The following is a 19,213-nucleotide window of genomic DNA, read 5'->3' on the forward strand; positions in this document are numbered from 1 at the left end:
TCCCATGTTTAGGCACCTGAACCAAGCCCCAAATATCTGTCTAAAGCAGTTTGTTTCTCTGCCATTGCCTTTTGAAAGGGAGGGCAATTTCCAGTTAGCCCCCAACATCTCTCTCTGATAGAGTCGGGACTGAGCTTTTCCCCAAATTCTGCCTGCCTTGCTCTGCTGCCTGAACTTTTCCAGGGCTCAGATGGCCCTGCTTTTGAGTTGTGAAGATACCAAAAGTATCCCAGTTACAGGGCTTACTTTTGAGTTTGGTTGGATGTGAGGTGCGGTGTGACAGCAGTGTTTGCCTGGCCGCCTTCTGCCTGTGCTGTGGGCAAATGAAGCATCCCGCTCATAGCCACAGCCAGGTGGAGCATCCCTGTGCTGGCCAAGCACCTCTCACATGCCCTTCCTTCTACCCAGGTAAACTGGGTGGCCAGGACTCCTTTGAGAGCATAGAGAGCTACGACAGCTGCGACCGCCTGACGCAGTCCTGGAGCAGCCAGTCCTCCTTCCAGAGCCTGCAGCGCGTCCCCTCCTACGACAGCTTTGACTCGGAGGACTACCCCGCCGCCCTGCCCAACCACAAGCCCAAGGGCACCTTCAAGGACTATGTTCGAGATCGGGCCGATATGAACAAGGACAAGCCTGTCATTCCTGCTGCTGCCCTCGCTGGCTACACAGGTAGGGTCACGGTCCTCAGGAAAACACCTCTCTGCTGGGCACCTCAGGTAGAACCTCTACTTTGGCAGAGGTCAGAGCTTCCAGGGTCTTGGTTTGCCCAATTTTGCATCATTGTGAGTAAGGGTTTTTGAGATGTCCCAACCACATGCATGTGTGCACACGTGAGAGCACCCCCCAAAGCTGCAGGTCCTTTGAGTGTGGGTACTCCAGCCCTCACGGAGGATCGAGGACACAGCTGAGCACGGGGCAATTGATGCTTTGTGTTTTCATTTACACCTGGATGCCTCCTGGTTGAGTTTGGTGTAGGAGCTGGTGTCTGGTGTGTATTGTTGAGAACACAAAGTACTAGAGAGCCTTTGTTTCCCCATCCGCCACTTTTATGCAACGTGCTGGCCACGTGCTTGTGGTTTCCCACCTCAGGCAGGAGTGACTGTGTTTCAGCACTGCTGTGCGTGATGCAAAATGATCTTATCCCCTTTCAGCAGCGAGGACGGACTGTGCTCTGCTCTTTGTGTTGGTGAGAGGCAGGAATGGGACAGTGCCAAAGCAGACCCAAATATTTTCCATTCCCTGCGCTGGGAGAGATGAGAAGGTGATAGACCACAGAAACTCTGGCTTTTTATGTGACAGCCCTCCAGCAATCTGGCCATCTCTTCTCCCCAGAAGAGAGAAACCTAGTGGGATAGGGCTTCATGCTAATGTTGGGATAATCCTTTCCAGTCCTTCCGTGCCGTATCTCTTCCCTGAATTGCAGGTAGAATTTGTAGGACAGACTCCTGCCTGTTCCTCTCCCTTGTTCATACTGAGCCCTCCTGCCCCAGCTGGTAGCAGCTGTGGCCCAGAGGAGCCAAGCAGTGGAAATAGTTTGTGCAGATAAAGATCATCAAAAGGTTCAGAGCAGATCCTGAGGTGCGACTGTCCCTGAAATCTCCTCCCACGCACAGCTCGTCTTAGGGCTGATATCTAGTTTTTGTTGGGGGTAAATGCAGAGGGGAGGAGAGGTGGAGAGATAATTTTAGGAGCTATGTGTAAAAAAGGAAGTGGTTTGTTGCTATAGCTTTAGTTAGAAAGAACGCTTAGCCTGGCCTGCTGAATGAGCCAGTTTCAACCAGGTCTATGCAAAATAAAAGTGTGCTCTGCCATTCCTGAATGGTTTTTGGCTGGGGGATGTGGAAGGGAGAAGCACGAGCAGTAGGAGGGGCTATGCCCCCAGACACCATCCTCTGCCCTGCCACAGAAGTTGATGTTCATAAGAAAAGAGACTGGTGAGCACTCCATGCACTTCTTTATTCCTCTTCTCTCCTGATAACGCCTTTCACCAGGGCTGTGGAAGTGTTTTGGGTGCTCAGTGCCTGGCCAGCAGCACTGGTTGCTTTTTAACAGCTGGGGAAACTGAGGCACAGGAGCACTGGCAAAGCTAGGAGCTGTGCTGCCCAAGCTCCTAGCTGCTCCAAGCTGCTTCCCTCCCTGTTTGCTCTGGCTCCTGGAAGAGAAGCGCTGCCCCTGTGGAGAGGCGGCATTCCCACCCCGATCTGCCAGCAAAGAGCTGAAGCTGGAGCCGCTGTTTTGCCAGGGGGTATTAGCACCCCAAAGAGTGTCCTTGGACTCTTGCCACCAGGAAAGCGAGACCTCAGTTAATGCAGTGCCAGAGCACACTTCCAAAGGCTTTGCGCCACGTAACTTTTTCCCTTGCCTCATTTCAATCCCCGTTTTGAGCTGGGACGATAATCCCTCAGCCCAAGCATTTTGACATGATCAATAAGTTTTTTTCATTGCTTCACTTGAGAAACTTTAAATGGGGGAAAGGAAATTTGGAGGTTTCCAGAAACATCGGCCACTTCCAAATTCTTGGTTGCAGCACTTGCCCCGGAGGCTGCTAAGCAGTGATTCAGTGCTGAAACCACTACAGCCTGCATTGACCATTGGGAAATACCTTTGGACAGATGAGTTTTGCAGATGTGTGACTCCAGGGAAGTCCTCTGTCCCTTTTTAAAGCCTACTGACCTGTCAGCACCTTATATTTTCTGTGCAGAGGGAGCCCAGCATGGGTGCAAGGCAAAGCCAGGCTGCTGTGAAAGCAGGTCACAGCGAGAGCAAGTGAGAACATGTTGCCTTACAGACCATAGGAGGACTGGGCCCTCTTGAAACTGCTTTGCAGTAGCATATTTCTGCAAAAAAAATAAAAAAAAAAATTGAGGCTGGCCGTGAAGAAGTGCTGGACCTCTCCTGGGCCAGCTGAGCAAGGACAGTGGGGACTCTCAGGCAGAACTCCTGGCTTCTTCTTCTTTTTATTTATTACTATTTTTTTTTGATTTGCTTTACTTGCCGTTTACTCAGGGGAGGAAGTGCTGTCTAGTGGCTAGAGCAGAGGAACTTGAATTCTGGGCTCTATGCAGCTTGGTGAGGCAGTGGAGCCTCCAAACGAGCAGAGCAGGGGGTTACCAGCCCAGTGTCACCCCAAAGTGCCTGAGACCCCTGCTTCCCATTTCTGACTCGGGTGATGCCTTGAGCATGTGTCCAGTGCTGGGCATCCCGTCGCCAGCCTTTTGGAGCACCCAGCAGACACACCACGGTGGCTCAGCGTGAGCCTTTTAGGACTCGCAGAGTGAAAACAGGAGGGCAAAGCCTGGCAGACAGCGTCCTTCATCTCCAGGGTCTCTGGGTTCACTTTAGGAACCTGACAATATCATTTGGGTTTTGTCACCGTGCCTGTTTTGCCCGTGGCCCTGGGAGGTGGCACAGTGCTTTATCGCAGCCGCGGCAGATCGCTGATGGTATCTGCCCTAGGAGGCGCATGCTTTGGTGAGAAGGTGCATTTTGGCGGAAGCGCCATTTGCGTTTGATGTGTTCTTCACCCTGCTCGCAAGCAGCTTTTCAAAGCTGTGTTATCTGCCCCCACATCTTGACCTAATTTAACAAGTTGCCATGGTTGCTCAGATAGAGGTTGATGCAATTTTCTTATCTTTTTTTTGAAGGAGAGATGTAACTGCTCCGGAGTTGGTGAACTTCAGTTTCCATAGCTGCAGGGAGGGCCAACTCTGGACACCTTGGGTTTTGGGGCAGCCGCTCTTGGGCTTGGCCAACTTGAGTCTTACAATGAGCCAGTTTTTTTTTTTTTTTTTGTGTGAAATGACCTAGGAAACGGAGAGAGAATGCATCCGGGGTGCATCAGGACGCATCTGCTCTGCAGGCAGATGTGCTAGGTCTCACGTTGACTTATCTGAGCGGGTCTGTGCAGCCGCACAGCGTTTAGCGTGGGCGGGTGGCTCGTGCTAGGTGCACGCTGGCACACAGATCCCTCCATACCTGAGCTCAGCTGGGTTAAAGCGAGCTCAGCTTCGCCTCCCTGCCACCTGCACCCTGCCTGGGGCTGCGCTGTAGCCGGATCCTGCAAGCTGCTGGCTCCAACAAGCCACCCTGATCCCTTGTGAGACCTGGTGGATGAACACCAATAGGCCGTAGCAGAGAACAGTGCTGCCTGTGGTGTGGGTCTGACCGCACTGGTCTTCGGCCTTTCTGCCCTGTGTTTATTTTTCCACTCCTCTGACCTACTTGTGCTGCTGTCCTCGGTGGTGCAGGTCCAGCGGAGGTTCTGACCCTGTGCTCCTGTGGTGGTTGGCTATCGCCGCCCTGGGCTGAGTTGCTTTCGGCTTTTCTTGAGCACCTGCGTGGGTTTGGAGCTGAGATGTGCGTGTTGGCTTTGTGGCATGCAGGGCTGTGCAGGCTGGGGCTTTCCATCTCGCAGCACTGCCTGTGTTGCTGCAACGCCCGAGCCCTGCTGCTGAGCTGCGATGTGCTGCTCCAAATAGCCAAACCAGCGGAGCACAGCAATTCCCCTCGGATTTGGGAGGGGAAGGGAGGAAAGAGGGATGAGCAGGGTGAGGTGACTGCAAAGCAGAGCTCGATCCCTTGTCAGCAAGGCCAGTGTTGCATGTGTACTGCAGCCCTTTACTACAGGCCTGGCTAGGGAGTTGCTGAAGCCTTTACAGACAATCTCAGCACCTAGAGAGTTAATGCCTCCTTCCCAGCTAATATCACGCAGGACCTGACCGTCTCTCTTAGCGACAGATTGATGCTATCTTCGTTATCGTGCTGCCCTTAGAGAAGACAGAAAGTAGTGCTGGGAATAGCCGACCCCTCTGAGATGCTATCTGGCCCGAGCACCCAGGAGCGTGTCTGCACAGCTAACGGTTTTGCCTGGGCTGGGTCCAGCCCCAAGCCTTGCTATCAGCACTCATGGCACCGTGTCGATATGGCCCAAATGTGCTGGGTAAACCCGTCTGCCCTGTCCCAAGTGTCTGTGGTGTAGAGCCCGAAGCTGTGCCTTCGACAAGCCTCCGTTTCTGAGCGATGCTTATCTGTGACACAGAAGTGAAAGCACGCAGCTGCTGTTTTGCAAGAAAGTCGAGCTGATGCCAAAGAAAGTGGGTCTCTTTCAAGAGAGCTTGTGTGCTGCTTCTTCCCTTCTTGTTGCTTACGCTGCTGGCCTGCAGCTTCCAGCCAGCGAGCTCCCCAGATGTGCTGCACTTGTGGGCATCCAAAAATCCACTAGCAGCTGCTTTCCTGGCCCCTCTCCTGCTGTGCTCCGGAGATCCGGGTGTCCTTGGCATCCAGAGCCTGTGCAGTTGCTTTCCTAGAAACATCAGCATCCTTCCTTCCTGCGCCCCGCACTGCTGGAGAAGCGTGCCTCCATGAGCATCCCAGGTGCTTGTAGCTCTGCTTAGGGCAACCCAGAGGTGCAGCCAGCTGGCCCTGGCAGGCAGAAGAAACACAACAGCCCCTCCAGCCCTGGAGATGCAGGTGTGATGGTGCTAGCTCACTCGTTTTGTGTCCTGTGCTTTACCCGCCCTTGTAGGTGGACTTGAAGTGTGGCCAGCAGCAGCTCCTGCTGCTTTTCTGCCTCCCCCACAGCGCCTGTCTGGGCGCCGCAGCCCTTCCCGAGCTGCAGGGTGGGACACGGGGCTGGTTCAGTGGCTCCTGCTCCACCTGCCAGACATGTGCAAATGACAGTGAAATCAGCCCCACGCACTGCTGCCCGACCGTGACAGCAGCTCAGCTCTCCCCAGCGCTGCTGCAGCCCCCTCAGCAGCTTCGCAGCAGCCTGGAGGTGAGAGCAAAGCAGCAGCTGCTGCTCAGTGCCCCCTTCGGGGCATCACATGGCAGCTTGTGCCGGCAGGACCACCGTCAGGAGGGAGATATGAAGCTTATTGAGCCCCTCATGCTTTGCCAGGATACTCATGGTTCTCCTTGAGATGGAGGAGATGGGTCAGGAAAGCCAAAAAGCACGGAGTGGCCCATCTGGATGTTCCGTAAGCACATGGAGGGAAGGAGCTTTTTGGGTCCTTCCCCACCTCGTTCACACCTGCTCCTCGGAGATGCTTTGATTTGCACCCCGGTGTCCTCTGACCTGCACAAAACCTGCCCTGTGCAGTGGTGTGACCCGGCTGGGCAAGGGCTGGGGCTGACACGGCAGCGATGGGGCCGAGCTCTGCAATCCTGGCACGGCAAGGGGGGGCTCGGGACCCCGGCACTGCATCGGCACCACAGGGGGCTTGGGCAAGGTGGGCACAAGATGGAGGCGAAGGCTGTTTTGGAGATGTTGCTGTGCCCAGTCGCTCTGTTTGGTTGGAACCACAAACCACAGAGCAAAAAGCATAGGTGTGCTGTGTTTTTTTTTTTTGAAGTTTTTTTTGTTTTGTTTTGTTTTCCTTCTTTCAAACAGAGGCCGTTGAGAGGGGTGGGGGTGTGAAACCGGCTCGAGAGACGGTGAGGATGGTGCGTTTTGGGCTGGGCCCTCCCGTGCATGGTGCACACGCCTGTCTGTGCCGGCGACGGGGAAAGTGGCTGGCAGGGGTGTGCTGGGCTGGGACGAGGGCCTGGGGCATCGCCTGCCCCAGACTCACTTGCTGCAGGCACAAATACAAAACCAGCTCAGACCTGCCCAAATTTTTGTCTTGGTTGTCCCCTCCCTCTCTGGGAGAGGGCCTTTGAGATGCAAGCAGTTGCATTACACTGCAGAGGCTCCTAAATTCCGTATAAAAACCAGGCGCTGCCACAAATGGCTGTCCAATGGGGCCAACACTTCCAGCTCTCGGAAGGTTTAGGAGTCACTTCTGACATGGGCAGGCTTCTCCAGGTCTGAATTTTAGGATTCAGAGTCACAACCACATTTATTTGATGCCGTGGGGGACTCTTAGGGTGGCAGAGCTGGTTGGTGTGCCCAGCCTGCAGTTTGGGTTAAAGGCTGGAGCTAGCAAAGCACTTCTTGCAGAAGGGCTGGAAGGGTTTTGGAGATGGTGCACTTTAGTTTTAACCTCCAGAGCCAGGGGTAAGAAGGCAGAAGGGGACCTCCAGCCCTGTCCGAGGATGCTGTGAGGACTTTGGAGGACTGGTGCAGCACCAGCCAAGGAGGCCTGAGCAGAGGCCGGTTGTCATCCAGCATGAGAGGCATATTTTCCCCCTGACGTGGGAGAATTCCTGCGGTGTGACACTCCCCAGCGGGCCCTGCTGAAGGACCCTCTTCAGTGCCACCGAGGCGAGACAGGGTCCCCATTGTGGCCCTGCTGGGCGGTGAGCCCCCCGGGCGGGCGCTATTCTTAGCAGCCTCCGCGGGTGCCAGGGGTCGCGGCGGGGCGGGCGTCTTGGTCTGGGAAGTCCCTGGGTGTGCACGGAGAAACTGGCACCATAAAGGGTGGCTTGTGTCCCTGCACCCCACGCTTGGGGCTGCATCCAAGAAAAGGCTGCAGGAGTGCTCCAGTGGGGATTGGTGTAAAATTGGTGTTTGGGGGGGTGAGCAATGCAACAGGGTCTCCTGGTGGGGTGAAGTCACTGAGCTATGCCAGCGGTGGTGTTGGCGCATCTCTGCAGCACAGGAAGCTGGACCGGGCATCTGGGTGGGGAGTTGAAGCCTCAGCCAGGGGTGGGAGGATGAGTGTAAGCAGAAGGGATGGAAAATGGGCGCTGCTCCCAGCTGCTGGGGTGGAGGTTCAGGGAGCGGAGATGAGCCCGGCAGCATCACGCTGGGGACGCGCTGTGGGTGGGTGGATGTCTCTGTGCGAGCTAAGTGCCACGGGGAAATCCTCTCCTAGGTGGTGGAAGAAACACTTCCCTGTGCCTTGCTTTGCTGCAGAGCAGGCAAAAGAAACTAAGCTCTGAAGAGAGCCTTCTCAGCACTAATTGCAGCTATTCTGCCCAACCAGCCCATGCACCCCTGCCCTGATCATTTTTCCTTCCTCCACTGACACCACCGCTCCCATGGTCTCCCCAGTACTGTTCTCGGGCACGCAGGCTTGGGCATGTGCTGGGGCTTGGTTCCTGCCACCTCGTGTCAGCCCTGCTGACATCTCAGCATCGTACCCCAGCGGCAACACATCTGCGGGGCCTCCGCTGCCTTCCCCTCTGGCAGGGTGTGTGTTTATAGGAGCTGAGACATGCCTGCGAGCTGTGCAGTAAACACATTCTTGACATAATTGCCTGTCCAACACGGAGGAATTTGGGGTTTTACACTAGTCCCACAGGCGGCTAGGAATAGACCTTGGGAATCCCTCTTCCAAGGCACAAGCCGCTGCATTACACCGCTTCCTTCAAAATCCCAAAATACCCACCAGAGCAGCACCCGGCACAGCGGCAGGAGCCTACCTTGCTCGCTGGAGAGAGGGCGAGGAATTACTGGGTTTCCCAACACCTCCCCACGCCAGCTGGCAGCCGAGCCGCCAGCACTGCGCATAAACCACACCGGCCGCTTGGCTGGGGCATAGCGGCACCTCTCGCATCGAGTCCCCGACACCTCGAAAGCCTCCAGGGTGGCCCAGGGGGATTTCGAAGGGATTCGCTCTCCAGGAAGCTGGTGCCCAAGCGGTGGGTTTCCATCTGTTATATATTAGAGGAGGAGTATTTGTTTTTTCTAGGCAAGAGAGAAATCAGGGTGACAAACCTGGTTGTGCTTCAGTCCTGTGCCCTAGGAGTGTTTCTGTTGACCTGGTTTTGGCACTGGCTGCTCTCCTTACGTGTGTAGGGGATTGGTGTAAAGTGAGATGGGATGAGAAATTGTCCCTGCATGAATTCACCTGCAATTCCCCGTGGAGGGCCTCAGGAGGCTGAAATACCCTGTTGCCCAATAGCTTCCCTGTACGTAGAGCTTGGTACTGTACATAGGCCAAGTCTTTGAGATGTGATGACATTTTGGGCCGGGCTTTTGCCTCTTCCATTTGGGACACAAGGCGAAGGCGTGAGCTGCATTTCCCCCCTTGCTCTGCTGCGGGTGGTGCGAGGCGGCTCTGCCTCCACCCTGCCGGAGGTCTCGGAGTCAGCCTCTTGGCAAGCTGCAGCTGAGGACAGCAGGCAGGAGCTTCTCCCTGCCAAGTGTCTCCTCATTTACAGCCAGAGATGCTGAGCCCTCTGCTTTGTCCTGCCCACAGCCTGGGCCAGGGTACCAGGGATGAGATGCTGCTGGCCGGCCAGGGCTCATTTGTTCCCCGTGGCTTGGTGGAGGACCCAGAGCCCACAAAACCTGGAGGGATTTCATAGGGGAAACCAGAGCTATGCCCTTCGGGGTGGGCTGGACGGGGCGCAGTGATTCCCCAGTCCCCATGCGCCTGTCCTGGAGCTGTCATTTCCTGCTCGCTACCAGCCTGTCTGCTTTTTGAGTCATTTGAAACATTGTGGAAAAGGGGGAACACCCCTCTCCTCCCTCAGCGGGTTATCCCGCAGCCACAGCACTGACATCTCCATTGTCATCCATGGAAATAGGCTGTTCTCCATCCCTTTTTCTGACTAAATGACTTCTTTCCTCGCTTGAAGCTTGTTCTCATTGGTGTCAGCAGGCGGCTTTACCCCATCCTGCCTGCCATCCTAATCCAGCACAATTTTTTTGGTGATAAATCATTTCCTCTAACCTCTGGCTCTGTTTATTATTATTATTGTCATTATTATTACTGAGATTGTCTAAGCTCCATTTAAAACATTGCAGAATTTTTCCCAGAACACGTTTCCTAGAGCTAAGCACAATATTTCGGCTGTGGCCACATTTGAAAGTTGCTCATCAAAGAGCTTTTGGCTTGAGGGCTTCTCCTCTACCTTTGATTGGGATGCAAGTGCACAGAAAAGATAAGTGTTTTTGTTTTTTGTTTAAATCACTCCACATACACCATTAATCCAGACAAAACCAGGCTGTGAAGCCTTAGTCTCTCAATGCGGTGCACCAGCTACTGCACATTAGGTGTGTTGGGCCCAGGACCCCGAGACAAATTGCTCTTGGCCAAAATCAGCATCCATGTGAAACAGGGAGACCATGGAGCTGTAAAGAGAGGCTGAACAACCGTGGCGAGGGATGCTCTTGCCTTGCTGGGTAAGGAGAACCAGCAGCCCTGGGGAGCGTGGGGCTGAGCCCTGCCTGCCAGAGCCGCCAGCCCCTGCCCATCTCAGTGAGCCAGCGCAGTCTGTGCCTGCAGCAACATGCCCTGGAAAGGGGCCAAATAATTTTCATACCTGGGTCCCCTTTATCTCAGTAAACAGCCACGGAGCAAAGAGTCAAGGTCGGGAAGCAGGAGTCTGCCGGAGTTCATTCAATGGCCAGGAGGTTTTTGGCACGTAGGAAGCGGTGGTGCTCTTGTGCCAAGACAACGACTGCTCGCTGTTTGGGTGCCAGAAAAATAATCCTATTTATGTAACTCGAAGTGAAGCATTCCAGTGCATGAATATTCAGCTCTTACTGCAAATAGGAAGCTCTTTTACCTGCAGGATTTAACTCTCAAGTTGTCATCCCAGCCCAGATCTTGCCCTGCAGCCACTGACTTTTCTTTTCTCATTGGTAGGTTTTATTTTCTTTTCCAGTGAGCACCAATTGCATGTGATTTTTTTCCCCCTTGGGCTAGGATAGAAGGGGCTGTGCTTTCCTGGCATTGATGTCTCATGTTTCCTTTGTCTTTCTAGGCAGCGGACCCATCCAACTGTGGCAATTCCTGCTGGAACTGCTCACTGACAAGTCCTGTCAGTCCTTCATCAGCTGGACGGGTGATGGCTGGGAGTTCAAACTTTCCGATCCAGATGAGGTAGAGTACCCAGGAATTCAGTGCTCAGCCCAAACACCACTAAAATATTTGCTAGGATAATTCTTCTCTCCACCCTTCATGGCTGAGTTTGGGGCAGTCATGTTGTTCTGGTCTTATGTAGGGAAAAACAATGAATTAGAGCCCAGCTGGAAACTTGTTAAAAATTGGGCTGCAGTAATATATATGTCGGAAGCAGTAATACACACCCACATTTGGTGGGAAGTAGCTGAAACAGTAAAGAAAGGCATGGTGACAGAACTTTTCAAATAAGATGTGCAGGTGGGACTTGGGTCTTCCCATTGATTTTGGGAAATGGGTGGGCTGTTCATTCCCTTCCTTGGCTTCTGTACCCAAAGGATGCCCAAGCAAGCCAGAAAGCCCCTCCCTGTCCATCCCCATGCGGTCCTTCCCCTCTCTAACTCTCCCCACCCCTCTCCCAGGTGGCCAGGCGATGGGGCAAGAGGAAAAACAAGCCCAAGATGAACTACGAGAAGCTGAGCCGTGGCCTGCGCTACTACTATGACAAGAACATCATCCACAAGACGGCTGGGAAGCGCTACGTCTACCGCTTCGTCTGCGACCTGCAGAGCCTGCTGGGCTACACGCCGGAGGAGCTCCATGCCATGCTGGACGTCAAGCCGGATGCCGATGAGTGAAGGCAGCCGGCTGGGGTGGCCGATGGCCTCGTGTCATTCTGGAGAGTTGATGGGACTTTATCTTTTTTTTTTTCTTTTTTTTTTTTTTTTTGTTATTTTTTTTGTTGTTAAGAGCAACTCAGATCTAATGCTTTGAGGATGTTGGGAGAGAGGGTGGTGGATGAGTCAAACTTTTCGTCGAAACCTAAAAAGTTTGTTTTGGAGAAGGATGGGCCTTTTTTTTTCTGAAAGCTCCAAGACAGGCTTTTTTGGGGTGAAATTCTGAGTTTTAAGAAAGCCAGAAAAATGTAGCTCACTTTAAAAAAAAGAAAAAAGAAAAAAAAATCCTCCCCATCCCTTGCTGTTTAGAAAACTATTAACAAACGGATCCCTTCGGTTATTGTGCTGTTGGCACAACAAACTGACAGTTCAGGAAATGACAGTATTCCTAAGGATTTGAAGATTTTAAACTTTTTCGGGGGGGAGGGAAAACAAAAGTGGGTGAAACTTCCTGCTTTGGGGAGGGGCAATATAGGAAAAAAACAAGAACTGTTTGTTGTTCTTGTAACATCGCCTTTCTGTCGGTTGTCTTCTTTTATACAAAAGGCAGAATTTTTGCTAGGAGGGATCAAGACTTTTTTTTTTAAATTTGTTAAAGTTTTATTTTATTAAATTTTGTGCCAGTATTTTTTTTAAATAGTCTTAAGCTCTAAGATGGTCTCAGTATTGCAATATTGTGTGTGTTTGTTTCTGTTATGCCAGCAGAGAGTTTTATCACAGTGAGGAAAAAAAACAAAACACAAAGTTTATGTAGACCCCACTGGAGAAGTGTAGCGCTACGACTCGTGATCTCTGAATCGTATGTGAAGGAAAATTAACTCCAAACTGGCTCCTGGTGATGCTGGCTGGGTGTGCCGCTCTTGCTTCGAGTCCCACGCGCTTTGCTCCGCCATTTGCTGATAAAGCTGGTTGAAACAGCGCTTTTTTGTTGTTGTTGCTGTTAAAAATAGGCCCTTTTTTCTTACAGCTGCATTTTGTGCACAAAGTGGCTTTCCAAAATGTACTGAGATTTGCAGTGAAAATGGCTTTCACGTTTTCCAGAGCGCGTTTTCGCTCAAGGAACACTCTGGTGCTTTCAAGATCTTTTTCTTTTTTGGGGGGTCGCAGGGGAGAAATTCCCATATTTTGAATGTGGTAACTGAAAAACATACAAATTGATGAGGGGAAAAAATCCAGAAAACGTTGAAAAACCAAAAGGAAGTGTTTCTTCCTTCCTGTTTTGACCAGCTTTACCTTTATTGCTGTATGTCTTAACCAGCCGGGCACATGCAGAAAGGAAATTGGCCTTGCAAATGGGCTCTTTACTGCCCTTTGTAAGGCTGATCCTGCAAACCGTGTCAGGGTGTGATTAACATGAAGCATATGACTGTTGTCTCTGGGGTAAATGAGAGGCCTCGTGTGCCTGCCCATGCACAAGACCGATGCAGTATCAGTCCTGGGGGGAGCTGCTCCTCCTGTCCTCTGAGCCTTCTGCAGCTGGTTTGCCTGCAGAGCAGCAACTCCTGCTTCATCAAGCAGTCCCTGGGATGCTCTGAGCAAACCGAGGCTGATGCCAGGGCTGGGCTCAATGCGACAAAGAGGACAGGGCAGTAAAAGTTAAAATTCCTAGATATGACCCCAAAGCCGGACCCGTGCGGATCCAGCTGCAGAATCAGGGCTTTTGCCCTGGAAAGCTGTTGGGCATTTTATTTTTAAAGACAGTATTATGCATTTGAACCAAAAGTACCTTGTTTGTGTGTTGTTTGTCTGTCCATCTGTGTGTTTTAGGTAGCTGCGTTAACACAGAGGCACTGTGAGACAGCGGCGCGGGGGCAAGGCAGGGAGAGGCCTTCCAGAGATGCTTGGCAGGCGAGGGCAGGCAGGATGGTGCAGGGGGAAAGCAGCCAGGGGCTTAGGTGAGGGAGGCTGTGGGGTATGCTCATGGGGCTGGGGCTGCACACCGTCCCGCTGAGTGTACGGAAAAGTAGTGGGGTGGATGGAAAGGAAGGAAAAGGGGACGGGAGGAAGGTGAAAGGAGCACCAAAGGAGGAATGAGACGCTGCCTGCTGGGAGGTAAAACTTAAGTGGTCTCCTTAGCTGGAAGGGAGCAGCTTGGAGCTGGAGAGAGGAAAATGTAGACTGGGGGGGAACCGCAGCGAGGCACCACAGCTTTACCTGGCAGGGACCAGCTCGCCAAGGAACAGGCACGGTGCAACAGCACGGAAATGTGCAGCGGGCGAGGAGCACAAGGGCACCCCAATGGGACACACCATCTGGGTGGGGTTTTCAGCAGCCAGCAGTTTCTGTAGGCTTTTGGTTGCTGTCTTGCATGCAGCTGCCAAGTGTCCTTAGCTTTTCCTTCAAGGGCTGCTTCCAGCATGGCTTTGAAAGTTGCTCCTTCTGCCCTTGGAAGTCCTGTCTGTGGCACTGTGCTGTGCCCTGGACAGTGCCTCCTGCCATGCCTGGCCCATCAGGTGCTCAGCTGTAGCTGAAGTGGCTTCTTTGAGCAGAAAACAGGGATGACATTTCACTCGAATGGAAGGAAACAGAGTTTCCCATCATTCTGCCAGGCAAAATCCCTCATCTGCTCTGCTCTGCTGATTTTTTGAAGGTTTCCAAAATGAACCTGTTTCACCGACCACAAGAGTTCATGCCCAAGGATCTCGGGAAGACTGGTTAAAGGTTAGAAAGGGCAGGTCATGGAGAGTGGCTCTGTTTTCTGGAAGTAGCCCCTAGCCAGAGCTTCCTCACCATTTCTTATGGCTGTTTGCCACCCTGGATCACAGCCTGTGTGTGAGTACAGCAGCAAAGGGGCAGTGCAGTCCTAGGGACATTCTTTAGCCAGGTTCATAATTCACTATTTTCCTCTACTTTTTGTTCCCGTTGTAGAGACCATCCCAGAGAGGGCTGTGTGCTGTTTTTATACACTGGAAATTCGCAGATTTGTTTGTTTTTGTTTTTGTTTCTTTTTATTTTCTCCCGCTTTTTAATTGCATGTTGACTGGTGGAGAGGGATGTGTGAACCAGATGTGCTGGAACCCAAACCCTCTGACCTCCTCTTCTTCGAGGCCACGAAAATTTGGTTAACCCATGCACATGCTGAACCAGAAGGATGGGTTTGAGAGGGACAAGAGATCTGCCAGGGACGGGGCTCACTCCTGTGCTGGTTTCTCTGTGCAGAGCTGAGCTTCACCCTCAGCAGATACCTGTGGCACTTGGCAGCCGGTAATTGTGTCCTGGTGTGGAACCTCTCCAGTGCATTTGGTGGCTTTGGGTATTTCCTGTGTCCTGCTCGTGACCTGCTGTTCTTGGTGTCTGACCCCCGCAGGGCACGTCTCCCTCTGTCCCCCTCTGTCCACTTCGTCCCCTGGCAGAGCCTGAGCCCAGCCGTGGGGGCGCAGCGCTTACGAGCAGCGTCCCTGGGGTTTGGCAGGCAGCACCCGGCCCTGCTGGGACCTTCCTTTCCCCATTGGCTTTTTAAGGTGCATTTCCCAGAGAACGGGTCATTTCGAACATGAGGGGAAAAGGACCTCAGTAAAAGGTGGAAAACAAACAACAACAACAAAAAAAAGATGAAAAAAAGCAAGCAGATCTATCTGCTGCTGCCTGTGCCTCTCCATTTCATCCCCATGTACAATGAGCAGAACCCGGTGAGTGTGCATGTGTAGATTATTTACACACTACGACCACCCAGCTCCAGGGGCGATCATTCAGCGTGAGGTCGCTCTGGAGAAATGCCCAACAGGGCAAGAATAAAGATATTTTAAGATTTACCCTCCACACCTATTCCCAAAGCACCACCTACTCCAAAAAACGGTCCCAGTAAGCACCAAAAAATTCAGATGCTGCAGAAAGCGTCTCCACCTCCTGCCTATTTCTCTTCTGGAGGGGTTTTCTGCGAGGCTTTGGGGCTTAGTTGCTTCTTTGTCATAAATGTCGCAAATTTCAGATTCCTTGGCGTGCTCTGCTCTCTGGTAGGGTCTATATAACATCCGTGAGCTGTTGTCTACATTCCAAAGAGGTTTAAATAAATGATAAATCTATGTATACGTATATGTTATAATGGAATATCTCCAGGAATTAACTGCCTCAGTTAAAAAAAAAAAAAAAAGTTTTTTTTGTTCTGTTTTGTTTTTACACATGGGATTTTTTTTAAGCTGATAAACATAGAAGAAGAAAAAAAGAGATTGTTATATTGTGCTGTTCGACTATTTTCCAACTTGTATTTTCATATAATTTATATTTTTTAAAAGTGGAAAAAAATTTTAAAAGCAAGATTAAAAAAAAAAAAGGAAAAAGCAGGTGCTTTTTAAAAAAACTGAGCTGAGGTAGCTTAGAGATGTAGCGATGTGTGTGTGTGTCCGTGTGTTGTGTTTTTTTTTGTTTTGTTTTGTTTTGTTTTTTAAAAGGATACAAAAAAAGTCCCTCCTACATTGAATACTTAAAGAAGGAGGGGATTGGTTTTGTTTTAATTGCTGATGCTGGCACATCATTTTGCTGGAGAGTTTTTTATATACTGTAGCCTTATTTCATATCGTATTTTAAACCATGTGAAATTAAAAGAAGAATAATTCATAACGCTCGGTCTCCGTGTGCTTATTGAGCCTTTGTTCTTGCTCTGGGTGCTGCCTCTGCTTTTCCTGTTCAGGTGACAGTGGGGACAAGGCGGACCTAGACGTGGCAGGAGCTTTTCCAGCCTCTCCTGCTGCAGCAGGAGGATGTGCAGGTTGTCCTCTCCAGCTCCTCAGAGACTGTCACCGTTCAGCACTGTTGGCCCAGGGGCAAATCCGGCATTTCAGTACATCCTTGCATCTTGAACCACCGCACAATCTGTAAAAAATACATTTTTTAATGCCTTATGTATTTTCCCATTGAGATATATGGCAGCTCAGGTATCACCTTGTCCTCAAGCCAGGAGGAAATCTGTGCTGTGGCACAGGGCTGAGCAGAGCCCATTGGCGTGGAGGCCTCATTAACAGAGTCAGGGTCTTGCAGAGGTTCTTGCAGCCCAGGACACGATACTTATTCATAGGGCTGGTGAGCTTGTGATAGGGAATGTCCATGTTCCTCATGGACAATGTCACTGACGCTCGTTCGCCTGAATCATCGCTGAATGCGGTCACTAATGCACGAATCAGACTTGGTGAATACTGAGAAGAGCGGACGAGTCATCAGTGTGCATTGCATCAGGATGCAACAGATGAATCCAGGATAAGGAATATTTATAACAACATTTACAGCAACACCCAGCTTGCAGACGTGCGGGAAGCAAGAAGTCCCAGGGAGGGACTGAAGGCTGAGATGTGGATGGGCAAGAACCACCATACCACTTGCAGCAGCAGTGTGGCCCCAGGCTGCTCCAAAACTTGGATAACCCCTGGGTTTAATTACAGGAGAGCCTGGCAGAGAGGCTTCTCTGACAGGTGAGACCCCAGAACAGGGACGCACCCATGGCAGGTGACCCCCAGATTGCTCCATCTATGGTGGAGGCAGTGAAAAGCAAAAGGGGAGAGGGTGCCCCAGCTCTTTGAGGGCATTTTGCCCCCTTTGCAGACAGGTGTGCAAGGGGAGTGCCTGCAAAGCTCTGTAGACCACTGCAGGACGTGAGGGTGGTGCTAGGCTGCGATGAAGAGGGAAGGATGGGATTATAGGAATTCAAAAAGAATGGGAAGCTGAGCCTGCGGACACTCAGCCACCCCCTCAGGGCCACCTTTTCCCCCCCCCCCCCCCCCCCCCCCCCCCCGACAGCACGCACAGCCTGGAGACAACTGCTTTAATGCTTGCACTAAAAATACACGCGGGTGGCCTGCTGGGGGAAGCCCCCGTGCACCTGCGACGCTTGCTATGGAAATCACGACGAGCAGTTAACGTCCACGGCTCCCCCAGAGGAAGCATTGGGGGGTGGTGAATGAAGCAAATGCTCTCCCCTCTTCTGGTGCTCTGCATCAGCATGGGGTGCTGCAAGACCTGCTTAGGAGTTTTGGGAGGAGGAAGCAGAGTTTGGGAAGGGGCTCACGCTGCAGGAGAAGCATCACCACCACTGCCAAAAGCCGTCCAGGCTCATTGCTCGTGGCAGTGATGCACCCAGCTGGCTGCAAGCCAGGAGTTAATAAAAATGCACCCGCGTTCAGCTTTGTTTCCTCAGGAGGAGAAACAAGCCTGCATGGAGAATGGCACTTTTACGAGGATTTTGCATGGCTTATTGGCCCCCGGTGCTCAGACATACGTGGCTGGAGCAGCACACAGGTTTTCTTTTCCAGGTGACAGCACGGGGACATGCACAGCCAGCAGCATGACCCTGGGGAGCTGGTTTTGCACTCTAAAAGGTGGACACACAAAGCACCAAGAATGGCTGCTTTAAATAGAGGCCAGGGGCAAACCGGCCTTTTTCAGGTTGGTGTCTTGAAATGAGACATCTGAACTGGTGCTTGAGGGAAATAAGAGAGATTGAAACAGGAACCGAAATTACTGAAGACTAAACTAAGGGAAGGGCTCTCTAGAAATCTCTGAGAGAGAAAAAGAGAGGACTAAGGAGGCTCTTAAAGGGGAGAAATGGGAATATAGGGAATGACGTGGAGAGGGATGGAGAGGGAAGGGTGCAAAGACTGGGCTGGGTGTCCTGGGGGAGCCTGCTAGGACAGGCACCCCTTTGCTGCACTGTTTGCTCAGCTGAGCCCTGTGGCAATGAGCTTTGCTCCATGCCTTGGGCCTTGCACATGCGTGCACACATATGCACACACTTGCATGTGAACGCACACGCCTGCACATCCCTCTGCACATGCAGTGCATGGATGGCCAAGTGCTTGCTGGGGACAGCAAGAACCTTCCACCAGAATATCTGGGGCTGTAGGGCTGGTGCAAGGCACTGGGGCCTCACTTACACCGCCGGGGCTCGCCGTGCCTGGGCGCTGCCTCAGGTGGTGCCGGGGGTGCCAGGGCCACCTCTCGGCATCAGCACTTTCCTCCCCTCGCGCTGTTTGCTTTCCGCGGCCGGCTCCCTCCCGCCGCGCCGAGGCCTCTGAACGCCGTCCAACAGCAACTTTCCGGCTCCTCCAGCGGCCTTTCCCCCGCGCTGCCATTCCCTGGCCCCGCTTGAAAGCCGGCCCCACAATGCGCTATTGTGCCAGGCTGCTCGGGGGGGAGGCAGCGGCCGGGGCCAAAACGCGGCTGCCGGTGGGGGGGGAGAGGGGGGAGGCAGGGCACACGCCCACCAGCACCCAGCCGCCTTGCTGGGGTCCTGGGGCTCGTGGATGGTCCCCAAAATGCTGCATCCCGGGGTGGGGATGCTCCCTGAGATGCTGCATCGCCCTCTTTCCTGCAGCATCCTTTTGGGGGACCGGGGTGGGTGGATTAAGCTGCTGTGAGCTTATTTCTTCCTCGAGGCAGCGCTGTCCTCGCACGGGTGATGCTGCGATGCCCTGATCCACCCCTGAATTACCCTCGGTGGGCACCGTGACCCACCGCCTCCCCCCAACCCCCCCAGCCCTGTGCTGCTCCTTAACTGCCTCCCTGCCCTCCCTTCTTCCCGTCCCCTTCCCCTTCCCTCTCTTGTCCCCCCAGATTCCCCAAACCCTCTGTCCCCACCGCGCTGCCTGCTCGGGGCACAGCCTGGGGCAGCCCCCCCCGCCCCCTCCCTCCCATCCCCTGCCGCTGCAGCACCGGCACCATGGAAAAGGCGTCGTCTCAGGAATGGTGCCATGTATTTTCAGCTTCTATTAATGACATTTACCAGCTGGAAACCGCGAGGCGAAGCCAGCGCCATGCAAGCCGCCGGCTCAGCGCAGACCACCAGCGTGCCCACCGCAGACCACCGGCGAGCCC

The 19,213-nt window shown here is 52.7% G+C and overlaps 1 protein-coding gene across 2 annotated transcripts in view; it reads left to right on the top strand.

Annotated features, from left to right (window-relative positions):
- ETS1 (ETS proto-oncogene 1, transcription factor) overlaps positions 1-15,970 on the top strand; it is a 77,609-nt gene extending 61,639 nt beyond the window's left edge. For both annotated transcript variants that reach the window (XM_082778053.1, XM_082778054.1), the window contains 3 exons: positions 409-669; positions 10,600-10,718; positions 11,159-15,970. In XM_082778053.1, coding sequence (XP_082634179.1) covers positions 409-669; positions 10,600-10,718; positions 11,159-11,374 — 596 coding nt within the window. In that variant the 3' untranslated portion in view covers positions 11,375-15,970. The remainder of the gene's footprint in view (positions 1-408; positions 670-10,599; positions 10,719-11,158) is intronic.
- Positions 15,971-19,213: the final 3,243 nt, after the last annotated feature.

The sequence above is a fragment of the Aythya marila genome, assembly GCF_965140915.1.
Source record: "Aythya marila genome assembly, chromosome: 23".
Taxonomy (NCBI): Eukaryota; Metazoa; Chordata; class Aves; order Anseriformes; family Anatidae; genus Aythya; species Aythya marila.